The sequence below is a fragment of the Brassica napus genome, chromosome A10 (genome assembly GCF_020379485.1).
Source record: "Brassica napus cultivar Da-Ae chromosome A10, Da-Ae, whole genome shotgun sequence".
NCBI lineage: Eukaryota > Viridiplantae > Streptophyta > Magnoliopsida > Brassicales > Brassicaceae > Brassica > Brassica napus.
The window spans coordinates 9,262,096-9,280,175 of NC_063443.1; the positions used below are offsets into that span (position 1 = coordinate 9,262,096).

General features: G+C 35.1%; 3 protein-coding genes across 3 annotated transcripts; all 3 read left to right on the forward strand.

The window, feature by feature from the left end:
- Nucleotides 1-738: 738 nt before the first annotated feature.
- Nucleotides 739-3,344, forward strand: LOC106365718 (uncharacterized calcium-binding protein At1g02270). The gene is made up of 10 exons (XM_013805193.3): nt 739-1,165; nt 1,243-1,347; nt 1,432-1,537; nt 1,627-1,838; nt 1,907-1,983; nt 2,051-2,159; nt 2,262-2,387; nt 2,469-2,579; nt 2,662-2,769; nt 2,896-3,344. Exons 1-10 carry the CDS (start codon nt 1,034-1,036, stop codon nt 3,118-3,120), a joined length of 1,311 nt encoding a protein of 436 aa, XP_013660647.1. The 5' UTR covers nt 739-1,033; the 3' UTR covers nt 3,121-3,344.
- A 5,073-nt stretch (nt 3,345-8,417) lies between these two features.
- Nucleotides 8,418-9,186, forward strand: LOC106365717 (DNA-directed RNA polymerase subunit 7-like protein). The gene has a single exon (XM_013805192.3). The coding sequence runs from the start codon at nt 8,418-8,420 to the stop codon at nt 9,051-9,053; it is 636 nt and encodes a 211-aa protein (XP_013660646.1). The 3' UTR covers nt 9,054-9,186.
- A 122-nt stretch (nt 9,187-9,308) lies between these two features.
- Nucleotides 9,309-12,406, forward strand: LOC106363939 (IAA-amino acid hydrolase ILR1-like 3). Its single transcript, XM_013803594.3, has 3 exons — nt 9,309-11,575; nt 11,671-11,802; nt 11,870-12,406. Exons 1-3 carry the CDS (start codon nt 10,811-10,813, stop codon nt 12,254-12,256), a joined length of 1,284 nt encoding a protein of 427 aa, XP_013659048.2. The 5' UTR covers nt 9,309-10,810; the 3' UTR covers nt 12,257-12,406.
- Nucleotides 12,407-18,080: the final 5,674 nt, after the last annotated feature.

Sequence of the window (18,080 nt, forward strand, 5' to 3'; positions counted from 1 at the left end):
TAATTCCTCACTAATTAGGCCAATATCTCGAGAAGAACTGCTGCACGCATTATTATGTCTAATTATCTAAACACTGTTCCTTACTTCAAGAAAAATATAGCGAATACCTTTTTTTTTTTTTTAACGCTGATTTATTATGATCTTACAATTATGATATAGGAAATATTACATAGACGATTCGACAACCGACAATACTACCTGCCTTATGAAGATCTACGCCTAACTGCAGCACCTGAGCTGTCCTATGAAGATACACGCCTGACCAGATTTACTTGCACCATGTTGAAGATCTCTTGCAAGTCTTTCCTTTGTAGTCTGCATAATTGGTTAATAAACCGCTCTCTCCGGGACTTGAAACCTGGATTTCCTGTAATCTGCAATAAATTGCATAGTCTGGGATTCGAACCCCAGACCTGGGTGTAGAAGCCTTTAAACCTTAACCAATAGGCTACGGTGCTTCCACATATAGCGAATACCTTACAATAATAAAACTATTTTTTTGAAGAAAAAATAGTATTTCATTTTCATGGATGGCCGAAAGGGTGAAAAATATGGGGCGCCCATTGATCATCGTTAGGAAAAGAAAGAATTAAATAATTTTTTTTTCTCAAAAGGCAAAAGGAATACACGAACGAATATATTAGTATTTAATTTGACCAAAGAACAAGTTCGGGAAATAAAAATATTATAATTTCCAAGTACATTAAATAATCAAAAAGATTACGATACGACCATACATATTCGAGCAGAGTGCTACGCCATCATAATAAATACACATGCACACACGTTTATATATATATTATATGTAGATGAAGAAGAAGAACAGAGAAGAAACAAAAATATAACTAAAATAGTGTTTGGTTTAAATCATAAGAGAAAATTCAGGACGGTCACGACGTTTCTCTTCTTCTTCATCATCCTCTTCCTCGTGTCTCTCTCTCTCTCTTAATTTTTACCGCCGGAGATTTTTTTGTTTTTTTTCTTTATTTTCTGTAAATATATTCCCCGGCGGTTATAGAGGAAAAAAAAAAAAATGAAGGGGAGAATATCAAAGATAGGAAGCTATGCGATATCTTCCTCCATTAAAGACCATCACCAGCAACCTTGCATCTCCTGTACTACTTTCAACATCCTCGCTCCCATCTACAAACGTCTCTCTCCAAAGGTTGTCTTCCTTCTTCAAAACCAACGTCGCTTCATTCTCCTTTGTTTGTTTATGTTTTGGATGATGATGGAATGCAGGATCAAAGCATCCGTGAAAGCGATAACCGAGCGTATTGGATGGGGAGGAATCATAGAATCATTGATTGGTTATTGTACGAGAGGTCTTCCATTATATGTTTGCAGGTTCTTAATTCTCTTCCCTTGTTCTTGTTTTGACAATATTTGAATACGTTTTCTTGATTCTATGTTGATGTTTGACATTTATAGGAGTTTTGGGTAGGCAACGAAGAGCTTGTTAGTTTGTACGAGAAGAGACTTGGAGACGCTGGTTATCTCTGTTATAAGCTTGGCCGTACCAACAATCGTGGTGACGGTAAAGAGTCTTTCTCTCTATCTTATTTGTTATTGCCTCTCTGTTCATGGATATGAATCAAAACAAAACATGTTTTCTTGGTGGAATAGGTTTGCTTACGGCTGTTCATAAGGACTACTTTAGAGTTGTGAACTCGAGGGACTTGCTTTTCAACGATTGTGGTGACCGAGTTGCGCAGTTGCTACATGTAGAATTAGTGCCTCCTTACTCTCAGTATGAGTCTCATCAACAAGTTTTGATCGTCAACACTCATTTGTTGTTTCCTCATGATTCAACACTTTCTATAGTAAGATTGCAGCAGGTAAAAAATGTACAAACTCCACAATCATTGTCATGCATCTTTCTAAATTCAAAATTTTATTTTGACAGGTTTATAAGATTCTTCAGTATGTAGAATCCTATCAGAAAGAAGTTAACCTAAGCCCCATGCCTATTATGCTTTGCGGGTAACTACTAGATTTTTACATTTTCAAGTGTTACATTTAAAGAATAGTACTGAAAATTGTGTGGCAGAGATTGGAACGGAAGCAAGCGTGGACATGTCTACAAATTCCTAAGGTCACAGGGTTTTGTGTCTTCTTACGACACTGCTCATCGCTACACAGACTCAGATGCTCATAAGGTCACTACTTTTGGGTATGCTGTATATTTTTTTGATGATTTAAGTTGCAGATCTGATTCTGAAAAACTCTTGTTATCTTTTTTTTTTTTTGGGTTTTTACAGTGGGTAAGCCACAGGAATCACCGGGGTAACATATGCGCTGTCGACTTCATATGGCTTCTCAATCCAAATCGGTATAGAAAGCTTCTAAAAACAAGTTGGAGTGAGGCTGTGTTTGGCATGTTCAGGGTAAAAGACTCTCCTCAATCCTTTCTCTTCGTGATTGTTTTTAGCTTTTCCCTGTAACGTTTGAGTATTTTGATTTTGCAGTATCTACTGAGAAGAGCTTCCCTAACAGCTGAAGACGCTTTTGCCTTTCTGAAAACTGATAATGATGGTGACTACATTACATTCATGGGTTTCTGCGAGACTCTTCGACAGGTACATACAACCCAGTAACACATTTTAATCATTCCTCTTATTCATCTGAGTCTTCACATGAGTATTCTCTTTCTCTATGCAGCTGAACCTAACGGGTCATTGTAATGGGCTCACCACAAAGGAGATCAAAGATCTGTGGACTCAAGCTGACATTGATGGAAATGGTCTTGTAGATTACAAGGAGTTTCAGGTAAAGCTATTTATTGTAATAATATCCTGTGTACATAGATATAGAAAGATACTTAGAATGCCTTAGCTTAAAACCCTCTCAGAACACACACACATGTTGCTCACTAGCTACTGTAACTTATTGCAGCAAAGAATATGGAACCAGAACTGGTCAGAACAGAGAGATGTAGAGGACGGAGAAGCAAAAGGTAGCAAAGAACAAACCGTTGGTTTCAGCGTCAAGAACGCAGTCTTGTTTCCACCTGAAGTGGAAAAAGGAAGGTGGCCAGAAAATTACTCTCTCTCCGATCACGCGAGGCTAACCGTTGTGTTTTCTCCCATAAGAATGCCTTGCTCTCAACTGGTTTCATGACAAAAGCATTAAACAATAAACCTTTAGCTTCTTCCATTTTATCGACCCTTTGATTTCTAGTGTATCCTTTAGAGAGCAGAATCAAAAGAAAGAAAGAAAGGACACAACACACAATGGTATTCTACATTATACACTGTACAGACATGTTAACAAAAATTTGGAAGCTTTCATGTAAAAAGAAATGTTGTCGTAGAGAGATTTATGAAGCAAGCAGCTTTGCGACTCTTTTTCTTTTCCTTTTTTTCCCCTTTTCGAATTTAATTTTCGACTCTATTTTTTTCATACCTCTATAGAGATTGTTAGCATTAGTGCATTCTGAATTTCTGATTAATGTACGCATTTTGACTGACTGGGAGAGGTGTAAGTAATTCATATTCAAAATTATAAAAGAATAATAAAGTTTTCAGTACTGGACATTGATCCCATGAAACACTTAAATTGGCAGAAACAAAATTAACACTTTGGACTGAGACACATATATTGAATATACCGAAGACAACACCACATGTAGAAGTTGCGATCCTACCGTCAATTTCAAGACGACAGTGTTTTATATATGGTTTCTCGAAAGAGAATGATATATTCTCTGGACAAAGTTGATTCAGTACTCTTGAAGGTTTTGATAGTCTGATGGGAGCAAAGAATATCAGGGCTAGTCTCTCTCCTTTTCATGCGGAAGTGGAAGTTACTTTAGACAATGGAGTGTATGAGGAACTTACTTTAGTTTCAGGTTACGTTTGCAACGCATTGAATTGTTTTCAATAGGTAAAGATGGATTCAGAACGAGAAGAATAACCAACATTTGCAAGTTATTTGGAAGATATCAAGACCCTGAAAAAAAACTTTGGTATACAAAATTTAACGGCAGACAGTCTAGCACGTAATCAACCGTATTTTCCGGTTTGGTTTACATAGTCAATATGAGTATGTTTTAAATTGATGACAAAAAAACAATTATAATATATATATTAATTAATCTTCTTTTTATATATGTAATTATACATTAAATTTGAAAATTCTTTATAAATAAATTTATTGAAAATTGAATTAGAAGAAACACAGTTGTTTATCAAAAACAGAGGGAGTAGCTAAATTAATTTATTTACAAAATTCAATTCTAGTGTTTGTATACAGTTTTAAAATCTTACTGGTTGTTTGGACACATGATCTTCCGTAACCGGACCAAGAACATCGTCCCATTAAAATAAAATAACCTAAAACAGCGCATTTGAATTCTGTTGATAATATTAATTCCTATAATCCAGAATAACTCTACACTAAATCATAAAAATAAATACTTAGAGAAAAAGATTAGGATAACACCAAACCAAGTTTTTGTTCCCAAAGTAGCAATGAAGGTTCAAAGTCACAAAAATAGGTTTCATTAAAGAGGTAAATATACACTTATACCCTTTGGGTTAATTAATTCAAACCTTAAGGTTTAGAGTTAAGGGGTGGGGTTTTGGAATTAGAGTTTAAAATTTTATAAAAAATAAATACTAAAATAAAAAATAAAAATTTTAAAAACAGTTTCAAAAAGTATTTTTAAATTATAAAAAGAAAATTTGAAAAAAAAATAAAAAAAAATTTCAAAAAAAAAATTTCAAAAAAAAAATTATAAAAATTTCGAATCTGAAAACACATAATCTGAAACTATAAAAAAATATTTCTTTTTTTTTATTTTTATTTTTATTTTTTTATTTTTATTTATTTTTGTTTGTTTATTTAATTTTAAACCAAGGGTATTAGAGATATTTTACCCTTTAATGAATGTCATTTTTGTGACTTTCTCCTTCTAGTGCTATTTTTGAGACATAAACTTCAAAAGGTGCTATTATTGACAATTGCCCAAATACTTATGTTCAATACATGCATAGATTTGTGTTCTTTTCCCATTCTCTGAGATTTGCGATTAGTTTAAACCATTTTTATGCACGCACATCATGCATACAGTGTCCGTTTCTCTTGTATGTTAGAAGATCCGTCCGTATCTTCAATACATGCATAGATTTGTGTTTAAATCATAGATCCCAAATGGTTGCAGCGCTTTTAAGTGTAGGTTTGGCTTAAACAGGAGTGAGTGTAAAATACGTAAAATTCATTCTCTTGTATAAATGTCACACACAAGTCAAGCGTGGTTTAGTGTCTGAACATGGGTTTTTAGTTTGAACGGGTGATAGTCAGGCCCGTCTCAATTGGAAATGAGGCTCAGTGCTGAAAAAAAAAATTTGGGACCTTTTCAAAGAGAATAAACAAAATTTAAGGTCTTTTACTTTAAAAAAAATAATTTCAAAATATTTCGAACCTTAATCTAGACTAATTTTTTTATAAATTGTAATGGGTCATGTGCAAATATGCTCCCAGCACATGCACATGACCGGGGGTGATAGTATTGTTTAGAGGAGGAAACTCACTCGCCTTTGTTGCTGTTTTCTTTCTTTATGCCAGAATTACTACTTGGAAGCTTTTTATTATGCGTCAAACCAACGTCGTTGAGGTAATTTTTCTGTCTACGAAATTAAAATGCAAGTTTTTTTTCTGACTGAATCTTTTGGAATTCAAACGAAGACAAAGTCAAACACATTATATATCAGCCTTGTTCGAGACGAAGACGCTGCGTCAAGCGTCCAGAAAACAGAAAAGCACAGTAACAACTGCAACTGACTTCAGATTTTCGGCAACGATTTGAGAGTTTGGACGCTAGCGATTGGTTGTTGACTTAAATTTTCTGGAAGCGATGACGCTGTTAATTCCAGCGTTCCAAAACATGTTTAATCTAACGCTTGAAATGATCGCTGCATCCAAACTCTGGATTTTTTTTTTCAGATCCACGCTTTAAATTTTGACCCTGACGCTAGTAGCTGCGACTGTGTCCCGAACAGGGCTATCATATAACATGTATTGTATCCTTAGTACATATTTAAATAATTAAATAACTAAAAGTAAGATTAGAACATAATTCTAAGAATATATCTTCAAAAAAATTTGTATATTATATTAAATTAATTATTCTGCTTAAGGTAGTATAAAATAAATATTTTGCTATCCAATCTTTAAAATCATATTTTTTATATGATAGTAATATAATATACATCAATCATTTTATAATAGATTTTAATTAGTGGACACTCTATCATATGTAAAATACTATAGTGTTCGTAATTTAATTATTGTGCTATAATCTTTATTAAAAAATATATATATATATACATAATGAATTTGGTCATTGGATTGATCAAAACTTTAAGATCTTCATAATTCTCAAACAAATAACACCAATGAAGTAAATTCCATATGTGCCTAGGTTAATTACATAGATAATAAGTATAACAAGTATTATATCCTTAGTACATATATAAATAACTAAATAACTAGAAGTAAGATTAGAATATAATTCTAAGAATATATCTTCAAAAAATTATGTATTATATTATCTTGAATAGTCAACTTGAAGCAGTCTTTCAAGTAATATTTTACAGAATATGTGGCTTAATATTTTAATGTGTATTAGTTTATTTAAAATAGATCATTTATAATTTGTTATAATGAAATAATATTATATTTGATTGTAGTTTACACGATATTCATCTTTACCAAAATATAAATCTGTAGTTATGAGACAAACAAAATTATCTATATCCTAAAGTTTCTTCAAATTATTTGAATTTATATATATTTTGATTAGAACTCTAACTTTGTTAAGTAATATATTATATTTAATATAAAAATAAATAAACATACAAAGTCTTGAGAATGTTTACAAGATCTTTTATATTATATTTCAGAATGTCTTGAAATTAATCTTATATTGTTGATTAATTGTGTATACAACTAAACTATACCTAATAATTAATATTTGTTGATGAGAAAAAAAAATTGTTGTTAAAATCCCAAAATAAATTTATACTATATCTAAGTAATATAATAGAATCTTTCAAACTTACTATTTTCTGAATTTAACATAAATACTAGATATATATATATCACAACTCATACATGGTAATTGTTTTTTTTTTCATTTTCATAATTATAAAATGCATGTGTTACGATGATAAATATAAAATAATAAAATTTAGGTTGATTCCTACATTATTAACCAATCAAAAAACTTCTATTTATTTTTTATCAACAAATTTAATTTATCAAAAATTTATAAATTTCAAAACTTGGTTATCTCAAATAATATTTAAATGATAGTATCTCGCGATATTGCGGGAGGTCATCTACTACAGGTTTATATAATTTTTCAAATAATGTTTAAGAGAATTTTTTAGAGAATAAAGTTATTTAAAATTCAACTATAGTTTGAAAATTTGAAGATTTACAATTTAAAAATCTTCTGACTTGTTTGGACACGTGATCTTCCATAACCGGGCAAAGAATATCTTTTTTCTTTAACTAACAAAAACTGCGTACTATAGATAAATCACAAGAGAGCGTAGCTAACATACACACCTTAAACGAATTGTATCAGAGACAAAGAGTTTCCGGTAGCATGCGTTTAGGCAGAGTATAGAAAGTCGCTTCCGTACGGTGCTCCTTTGGGCTCCTCTCCTCTTTGAGATATTGAATTTTCTCATAAAGGTTAGATTCTCCTTCTTCTTCTTCCCACATAGTTCTCCTTTGTTTGGCTGAAACTTTTGATTTTTTTTTTACTTTTGGGTTTACAAAACTGGATCTTGTAAACACTCGAATGGTTAGCTGATCTCTGGTGATGTTCTGAGTGGAGAACGAAAAAGGGATTTTGTAGAGAAAAAGATAAATCGATTTGATATGGGTTTTATCATGATTTTGAAAACAAATTAAGAGAGGGAAAAAAGTTTGAAAATTTCGATGTTGGGCTAAAACTTGTGTGTTCGTTTACTGTTCCAACGTTTTGTATGGTCGTTTGTCTGAACTGGAACTACTTAATTCTCTTAAAGATTTTGAGACCAAGCAAGTTACATATGTTGTGGGAAGCTAGCTAGTTTGGTTCTTTAAAAAGTTATTGTGGTTGTTAACTTTGAGAAAAGAAAAAAAAAAGGAATCTGATTTGGTTTGATGTAATTTTTTTGAGCAATTTTCTCTTTTCTTTGTCAATTTCTTGTCTTGGTTGCTTCCTTGTGCTCCAATCTTGAGTTTAGATTATTAGTAACTCTAATGCAGGTCAAAATGCTCTAACTTTAATAACCTCTACTTTTACAGCTTTATAATCTTCATTAGTCAGATCTGATTTGTTAGGCTATGCAAGTTATTGAGTAGCTATGTACCAAAAGAAAAGCCTCTTTTTAATGTGATTCCTCAGGTGGTGAAGAGAGATGAAGCGCATGTTTTCAGAAGTAGAAATGTGTCGGGACGTGGCTATACCTGCCAAACAATTGAAGAAGGGCCATTCGCCACCACACCAACAGATTCTAACGAGACTACTCCAAGATCTGCTCCACGAGAAAGCATGCAGGGAACACGGGTTCTATCTCGCCATCACCGCCTTAAAAAGCATCGGTAACATCAACAGCACCACAGACGATGACAATCCTCAAGCAGACGACGTCCTCACATTCCCTGTCTCCTTCACATGCCGCACATTCTTGCCTGCACGAGGAAATATCATGGTAGGGACCGTGATGAAAGTATTGTTTAACGGTCCTAACGGAGCTGCTCCAGCTGTTTTGATAAGCTCTGGTCCACTCAGATACGCATACTTATCATACTTGAAAATGCCGGATTACCATTTTGTCCCGCCAAACTCTGAGGAGGAGGAGGAGCCGTGCTTTCAGAAAGATGATCACACCAAGATTGCTGTTGGAGTTGTTGTGCGGTTTGTGGTCTTGGGACGTCGGTTTAAGGTGAGTCCAGAGAAAAGAAGAACCGATGTTTACGTTCTGGCCTCTGTGGAAGGTGATGATACACTTGGTCCCGTCTCTCTTACAGGCTGCGATAGGCCTTATATGTGATTGGTGCCAATGTTGAACGCTTTTGGGTTTCCAAGTTACTTTCAGTCTTCTTGTTAGTTGTTTAGTATAGGTTATTAGGTGAAGGAACTCATCACTCATTAATTAATGTACACAAAAGTTTTCTTTCTTTCAACCCGAAATTCATATTGTAGATCAGATATCTCTAAAAATTGTAGTCTGAGATGTGATTCTCTTAAAATGCTATAGTCGGAAATGTGAAAAATAACCATACTACATCTTTTTCTTGATGCTACAACAGTCGTGAAATGGGATTTAAAAGCAATTAGATGTAGACAATGCATTCTTACATGTTAATGTACTATTGTGAATAAGACATTTGTCATATTTATGCTTAAGTCTGTAAATGCATTGTTGATAATTAATCCTAGAAACTCAATAAATGAATTGCTCTTTTGATCCTCTTCACTTTTGTTCTAAGTTTTTGTGCTTGCTAACAATAATAACATTCACATATCTCCAAATTAAACATATCATTTGCTTTCCTATTATGAATTTGGTGAACTAGTAAACCATCAAAGATAAGATCAAATCACCTTTTTACTAAACTCATGTACAATAAAGTGAATAGAACCAATAGACAATCCTTCTTAAAAGCTCCAAATCCAATACATATAAGAAAATGACATGTATATATTATGTCAAAAATTTAACTGGATCACAATCATTTGAATTAGCAAATATTAATTATGGTGTGCAGAGCGATTACGCAGCAATAGCTAACTCTGTCTCAACCCCTTGCCCGAAGAATCCTTTATAAACCTCTTTCAGAACTCTAAAAACTTCTGCCAACGATCTATCCGTCTGACGCTCGTCTCTCTTCTCCTATGCATAAGATTTCAGGTACTCTACACTCAAACAAGTTACTCCTATGAGTTGAGCAGAGAGTATTATCCGCAATCACAACTCCACACTCATCAAACCAACAAAAAATAAGCGTCTTGACATGAGGACACTCCCCTTTTGGGTCTGAATAGATCTCCAAGGTATATGTTTATCTAGATCAAATTAAAGTTTCAACACAATTTGCTAACCGACGGCCTATCGTGTAAACACACTTGTTGGATTCTTTAAGAAACTCACAAACAAAAGTTATAAGCTTTATAAAGAGCTCGATTGAGTAGCCTAATTTATTTAAACATCCATAGATCTTCCCCTTGAATCACTTATAGTCTAATATGTTATTTGGTTTGTTGTTGGACTTGTAGATTGACTAGTGATATATATATATAACTTTTGAAATTGTATGATTGCGGTTTAATTCTTATTAGACAAAGGAAATCAATTGTGACAACATATTTGTTGTGTGTTTTCTTTTCTCAAATCTGTTTGCTATAGAAAAGCAGAGTCATGCCTAAAGTGTTTAAATTCTTAAACAAATTTAATCAAACATTTTGAAATAAATAAAATACAAACAAATGTAAATATTTTAATAGATATAGTTTAAACAAAGAAAACCATGTCACAAAATATTTTGTAATTTCAAAACTTTCTATAAAATGCATATAAGAGTGTGACTTTTCAATAAAAAAAAGTTATAAAAAAATAAAAGAGAAATGCCGCCCAGAAAGAAAGAAAGAAAGAAAGAGTAATAGTAATATTTGGCGTGACGTCAGTGGTCAGGTGATCTCGCAAGCGTTCGATTGGTACTTGCCACCAACCTTGGCTAAAGTCGTCGTCGTCGTCGTCTACCTCTTCCGATCACAGCTTCTTTGCCTTTCGCTGATCCCAGTCCGGGGATGGCTATTTCCTCAATTCCACACTCAGCGCCTCTTCTTCTTCTTCTTCTTCTACTATTGCTCGTTATCGTTTCCGTCAATGGAGAGTACCCGCCGCGTCTTCTACTGGAAGCTGAGGCAGATAAAGACTGGCTAGTCTCCGTGAGAAGACGAATCCACGAAAACCCAGAACTCCTTTACGAGTTGCACCAAACGAGTGCCCTCATTCGCCGCGAGCTCGACCAATTAGGAGTCTCCTACTCCTACCCCGTCGCCCAAACCGGAATCGTCGCTCAAATCGGGTCCGGTTCACCTCCGGTTGTTGCTCTCCGTGCCGACATGGACGCTCTTCCCTTGCAGGAACTGGTCGAGTGGGATCACAAGAGCAAAATCCAGGGCAAAATGCATGCTTGCGGCCACGATTCTCACACCACTATGCTCCTTGGTGCTGCCAAGTTGCTTACCAAACGCAAACTTATGCTCAAGGGAACAGTGAGGCTTCTCTTCCAGCCTGCTGAAGAAGGTGGCGCCGGTGCTTTTCAGATGATAAAAGAGGGTGCTTTGGGTGAATCTGAAGCCATTTTTGGGATGCATGTTCATCATGGCTTGCCTACAGGACAAGTATCAATTATCTCTGGTCCTTCTATGGCCTCTACAAGCATTTTCAGTGTAAGAATATTCAGTGGAGGAGCTTCTTCTTGTGTTGACCCACTCTTGGCTGCTTCATCTACCATCTTAGCTTTGCAGCATATAGTCTCCAGAGAAGCAGATCCTCTCTTAAGCTACGTACGTGTATATATCTTGTCTACTTTCTCCTCCTCCTCCTCATCATTTAATTAGCAAAAGTCTTCTTCTGAGTTACTACTTGATTTGGGTTTTAGGTGCTGTCTGTTACGTTTATGAAAAGCAGCGGCGCTTCTGATGAGCTTCCACCGTATGTAGTAGAATTTGGGGGAACTTTGAGGAGTCTTACGACCCATGGCATGAGCTGGTTGAGACGCAGGATGAAAGAGGTAGGTACAAAACATCCTAGTGCTTAGCAAAGCAAGCCAGGCCTGAAACCCATTGTTGGTTTGACAGGTGGTTGAAGGAGAAGCTCAAGTACATAGATGCCAAGCGGATATAGATATGCATGAAGAAGATCATCCTATGTATCCAGCCACTGTGAACGATCACAAGTTACACGAGCACGCTGAAAGGGTTCTGAAGCTCTTGGTTGGACCCGAGAATGTCAAACCGGGTGAGAAGATAATGGCCGGCGAAGATTTTGCCTTCTATCAACAGAAAATACCTGGTTACTATCTAGGAATCGGTATCAGAAACGAACAAGTCGGTTCTGTGCATTCGGTTCATTCACCTTATTTCTTCCTTGATGAAAATGTTCTTCCCATTGGATCAGCAGTGTTTGCTGCCTTAGCCGAGATGTATATACAAGACCACCAAAATCAAACCAAGTCTGGACAATGAAGAAGAAAAGACCAAAGCTCAGATCCAAAGTCTCTTAGTTACTTACTTTCACGACTGAAGTTATTGTTCTTCATAAACAGTTAAATTTGACAAATCAAAAATGTTCCGTTAAGTAATGCATCTTACATTTGCAGGTGCAGTTTAAGTTCAGTTTTTCTGATTCTTAACCACAACTTCAATTAGATACTGATAAGTCCTTGGCTTTGAATCGTGATTCATCACTTCATTGCAGCTTCTAAGAAACCGACCTTCGCCAAAAGAAGAATAAATCAAAGGGTCAGTCTTTGTTGGGTATGTTTCTACTATTGGGTTTTATTAATTATGAAATTGGGCTTTGTCGTTTCAAGCTTTGTTTTCATCGTTTAAGTTAATTATTTTGATAAGAAAATGTTTTATAAGAAATAGAAGAAGTCAAAGCTTGCGGCTGAATTTTCTGAACGGAACGTGATTGTGGGAGAGATGGGAAGGGATCTCTCCTGAGCAGTTACGATCTTTTGACTATAAAGAGAGAAGTTTGGAGCTTGATAGAGAACACACAATTTCATCATCTCTTCTTCTTTCTCTTAAGTTTCTGATTTTTTCAAATTGAGAGTTTCATCTCTCCTGGATTGAGTGCACAGTTCAGGTGAGAGCAGAGTAAACCCTGGAGTGACCCGTCTTGGTTATCTTGCACCCGAGATTAGGCGGTTTTTCGCTCAAGTGCAGTAGATCTTTCTACGGCTCTGCAACTTGTTTTTCTTTTGTGTTCTGGTTTCTGAATTCTTTAAAGTTTTACTTATAACATTCTTGAGCGAATAATTTTGTTAATTAAGATTCAGAATGCCGAAGAACTCTACAGTACCGGATCTGTCCAAGCTTCAACCTCTGACTGGTTCTAATTACCGAAGGTGGTCAGAGGAACTCATGTTCTTCTTCCAAGAGATTGGGCTTGACTATGTTCTCAACGAGGACAAGTCCTTTGCGACTTCTGCGACTCCAAATTCCGACAACTCTCAAGGTGAGACTGGCTCGCAGTCGGGTAAGAGAAAACCAGAAGGCACTCTTGAAGATCACAACCGAACTTGCCGTGGTCATATCATCCGACACCTTTCCGAGAAGCTCTTTGACATCTATGTCAACTATGACTCAGCAAAAGAAATCTGGAACAACTTGAAGAAAAGATACGGAGCTGAAGATGAAGGGAAAAAACAGTATGTCACCTCCCAATGGTCCTCCTTTCAGATGAAGGATGACGTACCAGTGCTGGATCAACTCCATGAGTATGAAGCCATTGTTTCCAAGATTCAAGCTGAGGGCTTACCAATTGATGAGCAGCTGGCGGCCTTGGTGCTCATCGACAAGTTGTCTCCATCATGGAATGACTATCGCTCCAAGCTGAAGCATGAGAAAAAGAAGATGTCTCTTGACGAGCTGATCGCGGACATTATGATCGAAGATGCAAACAGAAAGTATTTAGAACAGGTTTCAATCTCACAAAAACCATGGCACAAAAGCTCTTAAACCATCTGCTGATTTCAAGAAAAAGATGAAGTGTTGGAACTGCAACAAAACTGGCCACAAGAAGCAAGACTGTCGTCTGCCACCACAACGAAAGGACTCAAACAAAGCTCATCTTACAGAGGAGTTAATTGCTGTCACCACTGAGGTAAACGCTGCAATTGACGTTGTGGAATGGATCATTGACTCTGGCTCCACACGTCATATTTGCAGCAGGAAGTCTCTGTTCAAAACTCTTGATGAGTCTCCACGTGATAGTGTCTTCTTAGGTGATGCTAGTGCTTTGCAAGTTGCTGGAATTGGTGAAGTTGATTTGAAATTGTCATCTGGAAGAGTTTTAACTTTGACTAAGGTTTTGTTTGTTCCAAACATGCGTAGAAATCTGATTTCTAGTGCTTTGTTAATGATTGCTGAGTTTAAACAAACTCTTGATGCTGGAAAGTTAGTGATTACTAAAAATGGGGGGTATGTGGGAAAGGCTTTTTGTAATGGGAATCTCTTTGTTCTTGATGTTATGAATGAAATAAGTGGTAGTGCTTCTGCTTACTTTGTGTGTGCTTTGGACACTTGGCATGGTAGACTAGGACATTTAAATGTGAACTCTATCAAACGTTTAAAGCATGCAAATCTGATTTCTGATAACTTGGAGAAAGATATTTCAAAATGTGAAATTTGTGTAGAAGCAAAACATGCTAGAAAGCCTTTTTCTCATCCCATTGATAGAAAATCTGAATTGCTTGAACTCATTCATTCTGATTTGGCTGATTTTAAAAACACTCCTAGTAGAGGTGGTAAACATTATTATATTACCTTTGTTGATGATTTTTCTAGATATACGAGAGTTTATCTATTAAGAACAAAGGATGAGGCATGTGAAATGTTTATGCAATATAAAGCTGAAGTAGAAAATCAGTTAGATAGAAAAATTAAGAGGTTAAGGACTGATAGAGGTGGAGAATATGAATCTGAAATTCTGAAGTCTTTGTGTTTAAAAGAAGGAATTATTCATGAAAAAACTGCACCTTATACCCCTCAGCAAAATGGTATAGCTGAAAGAAAAAATCGTACTCTTAAGGAAATGATGAATGCTATGCTTATTAGTTCTGGGTTACCTGATCAAATGTGGGGGGAAGCTGTTCTTTCTGCTTGTTACATCTTGAATAAAGTGCCTCATAAAAGAGTTCCAGCTACTCCATATGAACTTTGGAAAGGTCATTCTCCTAATTTGAATTATTTAAGAGTGTGGGGGTGTCTTGCTAAAGTAGGATTGCCTAGTTTTAAAAAGAATAACATTGGTCCTAAGACTGTGGATGCTGTCTTTATTGGATATGCTTTGAATAGTGCTGCTTATCGTTGCTTGACTTTTAAACCTGATTCTCTGCAATTTGACAGCATTACCGAGTCTAGAGATGTTGAATTCTTTGAAAATGTGTTTCCTTTTAAGAGAAATTTAGAATCTGGTTCTTCTAGTAATACATCTACTAAAAGAACTCTTAATGATAATAATGAAGAGCTTAGAAGGAGTAAGAGAATAAGAACCGAAACTGATTTTGGTCCTGATTTTATTACTACATTCTTAGCTGAATATGATGAGTTTAGTGAAGAGTTTGTGTATGCATTCTTGATAGAAGAAGATCCTAAAACGTTTTCTGAAGCTATGAAATCCATTGATGCTGTTTTTTGGAAAGAGGCTGTTAACGTTGAGTTTGATTCTATTATGGCTAACCACACTTTTGAGCTTGTTGATCTGCCTAGGGGCTGCAAGGTTATCAGATGCAAGTGGATTATGAAAAAGAAACTGAAAGCTGATGGTACTCTAGACAAATTTAAGGCAAGACTGGTGGCGCAAGGAAATTCTCAAAAACAGGGAGTAGACTATTTTGATACTTACGCTCCTGTTACTAAGATTGCATCCATTCGCATATTGTTTGCTCTTGCATCTATTCATAAGTTAGTTGTCCATCAAATGGATGTGAAAACTGCATTTTTGAATGGTGATTTGCATGAGGAAATTTATATGATGCAGCCTGAGGGATTTATTGTGCCTGGTCAAGAACATAAAGTGTGCAAACTAAATAAATCTCTTTATGGTCTTAAGCAGGCTCCTAAGCAATGGTTTGAAAAATTCAGTAACACTTTGCATGAAAATGGTTTTGTTCCAAACTTTGGAGATACGTGTGTGTTTTCTAAGATGCATGAGCATGGATATGTTATTATATGTTTATATGTTGATGACATGCTTATTCTTGGCACATCTCTGGAAATTGTTTGTGAAACAAAAATTTTCTTGAGTTCTAAATTTGATATGAAAGATTTAGGTGAAGTTGATGTCATTCTTGGGATAAAAGTGGTAAAAACTGACACTGGTTTTTCATTAAATCAATCTCATTATATTGAAAAGATTCTTAAGAAATTTGGGTATTGGGATGAAACTAGTGCTAAATCTCCTTATGATTCATCTATACATTTGTGTAAAAATAGAGGAGAAAGTGTGAACCAGTCTGAATATGCTAAGATCATGGGAAGTATAATGTATTTGATGAACAGTACAAGACCTGATATTGCATATGCTGTGAGTAGATTAAGTAGATATACTCATAATCCTGGTTCTGATCATTGGATAGCACTTGGTCGTTTAATGAGATATTTGAAAGGAACTCTTGATTGGAACTTGTGCTATAGTGGTTCTCCATGTGTACTTGAAGCTTATTGTGATGCTAATTGGGTGTCAGACAATGATGAAGTAAACTCTACCAGTGGTTTTGTATTTACTTTAGGTGGAGGAGCTGTAGCATGGAAATCTACTAAACAATCTTGCATTGCTCGTTCCACCATGGAATCTGAACTAATTGCTCTCGAATTGGCAGGTCAAGAAGCTGATTGGTTGAGAAACTTGCTTGCTGATATCCCAATGATAGGAAGACCATGTCCTTCTGTGTCCATGAGATGTGATTCTCAGGCTGCTATAGCAGTGGCTATGAATGCATTGTATAATGGGAAGAAACGGCATATCCGTATGAGACATAAAGTGATACGCAGCTTAATTGAAGCAGGTGTGATATCACTTGAGTTTGTGAGATCAGGGAAGAATATAGCTGATCCACTAACGAAAGGCTTGTGTGGACGAATGGTCCTGGACACAGCAAAGGAAATGGGATTAAAACCTCTTTCAGGTTAGATCATTTTGGATACCCTACCAAGGAATTCATTTATATTTGAATTCTTGGTTCAAAGTGGTCAAACGAAAAAATGATCATAATCTGATGGCATTTAAAATCTCTTATTGTTGTATGTGGCAGGTTGAGACATATGGTCTCTTAATGAACTTATTCCCGTATGGGGGTGTGAGACAACACACACTTGATAAGTCACCTAATAAGTGTTCAGGTAAATATTGCCTAACTAGATGAGTTGTGGATTAACTCACTAGAACACTTATGATGCAGGGTTGAAAGAATAAGTTTAAAGAACGCTTTGTATAGAATTTGCGAAACTCTCAAATTATTTTGTTGATTCAAGTCTGTAAAAAGACATCAACGTTTCTTTTCAATTTTTTTTTTTTGTTCTCGAAACATGTGGGGGATTGTTGGGTATGTTTCTACTATTGAGTTTTATTAATTATGAAATTGGGCTTTGTCGTTTCAAGCTTTGTTTTCATCGTTTAAGTTAATTATTTTGATAAGAAAATGTTTTATAAGAAATAGAAGAAGTCAAAGCTTGCGGCTGAATTTTCTGAACGGAACGTGATTGTGGGAGAGATGGGAAGGGATCTCTCCTGAGCAGTTACGATCTCTCCACGGGCTTATCAAGGAACCCAATTCTAGAGTTTTAGCAGAAGGACCTTGTTCTAAGGTTTGGTCTCTCCTTCTATAGGTTATTCATAGTAAATTAGATTAAATCCTTTCATATGTTGAGATATCGGAGAATCCCTTGTTAGTATAAGTTTTCTATTTTATCCGGAAATAACTCTTCTCTGCTTTTACTTTTCATCGTAATGTTTATTACGATGATCGTTTTACACCGAAACGCTATTTCTTGTTAATTTGTCGTAACTCCTTTATTACGACAAATTAATAAGGAAAACAGTCCTTGTAATATGTGTCTCGTAGTGTTAAAGATATATTTTTACTAAATATTATCAAAACACATTAAAATGTTATGAAAAATTAAAGATAATTATTTTCTCAATATAAAATAAATAATATAATATTTGTTTGTACTTAAAAATACATATTAAGCAATTATTTAATATTGGTAAGTTTTTAATATATATTCAATTTTATAAAATAAATTTTGGACAATATAAAAGTTAAAGAAAATATATACC

Bases quoted from the DNA above. Each gene is read 5' to 3' on its own strand.
- LOC106365718 (XM_013805193.3), top strand. From the start codon at position 1,034: ATGAAGGGGAGAATATCAAAGATAGGAAGCTATGCGATATCTTCCTCC. The intron at 2,388-2,468 runs GTAAAAGACTCT...TTGATTTTGCAG, and splicing joins CTGTGTTTGGCATGTTCAGG to TATCTACTGAGAAGAGCTTC. The intron at 2,770-2,895 runs GTAAAGCTATTT...AACTTATTGCAG, and splicing joins TAGATTACAAGGAGTTTCAG to CAAAGAATATGGAACCAGAA.
- LOC106365717 (XM_013805192.3), top strand. From the start codon at position 8,418: ATGAAGCGCATGTTTTCAGAAGTAGAAATGTGTCGGGACGTGGCTATA.
- LOC106363939 (XM_013803594.3), top strand. From the start codon at position 10,811: ATGGCTATTTCCTCAATTCCACACTCAGCGCCTCTTCTTCTTCTTCTT. The intron at 11,576-11,670 runs GTACGTGTATAT...TTTGGGTTTTAG, and splicing joins CAGATCCTCTCTTAAGCTAC to GTGCTGTCTGTTACGTTTAT. The intron at 11,803-11,869 runs GTAGGTACAAAA...TTGGTTTGACAG, and splicing joins TGAGACGCAGGATGAAAGAG to GTGGTTGAAGGAGAAGCTCA.